Source organism: Salvelinus fontinalis, unplaced genomic scaffold (genome assembly GCF_029448725.1).
Source record: "Salvelinus fontinalis isolate EN_2023a unplaced genomic scaffold, ASM2944872v1 scaffold_0073, whole genome shotgun sequence".
In the NCBI taxonomy this organism is placed as follows: Eukaryota; Metazoa; Chordata; class Actinopteri; order Salmoniformes; family Salmonidae; genus Salvelinus; species Salvelinus fontinalis.
The window spans coordinates 165,699-167,915 of record NW_026600282.1 but is presented as its reverse complement, the minus strand read 5'-3'; the positions used below and the strand labels follow the sequence as shown (position 1 = coordinate 167,915).

At 43.0% G+C, this 2,217-nt stretch overlaps 1 protein-coding gene across 1 annotated transcript; it reads right to left on the bottom strand.

The window, feature by feature from the left end:
• Window positions 1-505: 505 nt before the first annotated feature.
• On the bottom strand, window positions 506-1,465 carry LOC129842893 (olfactory receptor 11H6-like). Its single transcript, XM_055911588.1, has one exon. The coding sequence runs from the start codon at window positions 1,463-1,465 to the stop codon at window positions 506-508; it is 960 nt and encodes a 319-aa protein (XP_055767563.1).
• Between the last annotated feature and the right edge of the window lie 752 nt (window positions 1,466-2,217).

Here is a 2,217-nt window from a genome sequence, read left to right as displayed (position 1 = left end):
ACACTGATTTGATATGTTTGAACAGCCATAATGATCCCATGCCGTGACCCCACTCTGTCCTGGGGGGGGGGGGGGATATGCTGAAAACACATTTCTATTTCACCAAACACTGAACAAGTTACACACTTGTACATGTGTGAAACAGGACAAATGTAAGCACTCCCTAATTGACCTTTTGATAATAAATATCCCTTAAAATTCATTTGACAATATTGTTGCAATTGATTTTATGCACAATTATCAAATCATGCGATAACTTGTTTTTTTTCTGACGAATACCTTTATTGTGTGTCAACATTTGAACCATTTACCTTTTTTCTTGGGTTTTTAATTTGTTGAGTGTGCTTTCATATATGTTAGTGAAGGGTTCCTACCTCTTCATACCTGACTCTATACTTTCATTTTGCATTTGAGATTTGATAAAACATGTCATTCAAGTCACATCTGTATTTGATTATGTGTCTCCCAAAATATATAATAATAAATAAATAACTCAACCTTTTTGTCATTTTATTGATACAGTTATTTTTTTTCTAGACAGTATCTGAACCAATCTCTTTCTCATCTCCTTGGTTTTCAGACAGTAGACTGTAGGGTTGATCAGAGAAGGTAACAGCGTGGCTATAATCAGTAAAGCATTACGCTCCGTCAGATTCAGCCTCACCCCTATCCTTGTCAACAACACAGAGACTAACTTGGGAGCGTAGTAACAGGACACCACAATGATGTGACAAATACAGGTATTAAACCCCTGCGCCCTGCTCTCGTTGTTAGGCAGTCTCAGGAGTGTGTAGATGATTTTAACGTATGACAGTAGAATTAAGGGGAACTGGGCCGCGAGGAGCCATAGAGCCAGAATGATGGGAATCAGGAAGTAAGGTTCAGGGTTGACACAGGCAGCCCTGATTAAAGCTGGGTAATCACAAAATACGTACCGAATGATTGGCTGGCAGTATGGAAGGCTGTCAAAGTCTGCCCAAGCAAGCGCAATTCCTAAGCACATTATACCTATGAACCAGGAAGCTATGATTAACACAAATATTCGTGCATTAGTCAGGATGCTGTGGTACCTAAGAGGGGTGCTGATAGCGATGGTTCGGTCCAAAGCCATCAGAGACAGGGCCAGGCACCCTGTGATGTCACCCAGGTGGTAGATGTACATGCGCGATATGCAGGAGTAGTAGGAGATGGTTTTGACCTCGGCCAGCAGGACAGAGATCATGGTGGTGCTGGTGCTGGTGGTGAACATGATGTCCACCACGGCCAGGTTACAGATGAGGAGGTACATGGGCGTGTGCAGCCGTCTGTCCGTCGCGATGATGCAGATGTTGGTGCCGCTTCCCAGAAGCACAAGGAAATAGGTGATGAAGATGAGGAAGCCCAGGAGCTTCTGGTGAGAGAGGTGGTCGAAGCCTGTGATGGTAAACTCCTCCACATTCTTCCCCGTGAAATTCACTGAAGACATCCTACACAAGCATCAGCCTACACAGATATAAAGATGATATATGAACACAACAACTCTATAGTTAAACTAAGACACTAACAAATGGTGACACAAGTCGCACGATCAAATCCCTCCATTGAAGCTGGCTGAGTAGACAGAACTCCAAAACCCCTAGGCTGGATACTGTGACACTGTGACTCTGTCAGCACTTATACATTAGGTGACCAAACCACGTGGTGAAAAGGAGGGGGAGTTATTTCCCAAATTATAGGTCAGGACCCACTGGGAGGAGACAGCCAATTGGTTTTGAATCATGGCCTAAGTTTTGGTCTTGGATATCATTATTTGGAAACCTATATAGTTTGACATAAGAAAAGTTTAACAAAACCATCACACTTTATAGTCAATGCCCAGATCCAAAAGTCATCAGCCAATAAGACCACAGACTGCAACACAGCTGACTTTCATCTCTCCTCTCTAATCAGGGAATGACTGTCTATAACTAGAGAGTTACCAATAAGAAAAAAGGCCAGCAGTACTGTGGACCTAGACACCTGGATCTGAATACCCCTCAGAATATAGCATGTCCTTTAGTGAGTGGTATCGTATCTCTGGGGAGTAAACACCTACAGACCACAGGTTTAATCATTAGACGCTATGCTACGCTACGGAGCTATGTTTTCTCTGTGGTATAAACACCTACAAACCACAGGTTTAATCATTAGATGCTATGCTATGCTATGCTACGCTACGCATTCTCTGGGGCTCAACAC

Bases quoted from the DNA above. Each gene is read 5' to 3' on its own strand.
- LOC129842893 (XM_055911588.1), bottom strand. From the start codon at position 1,465: ATGTCTTCAGTGAATTTCACGGGGAAGAATGTGGAGGAGTTTACCATC.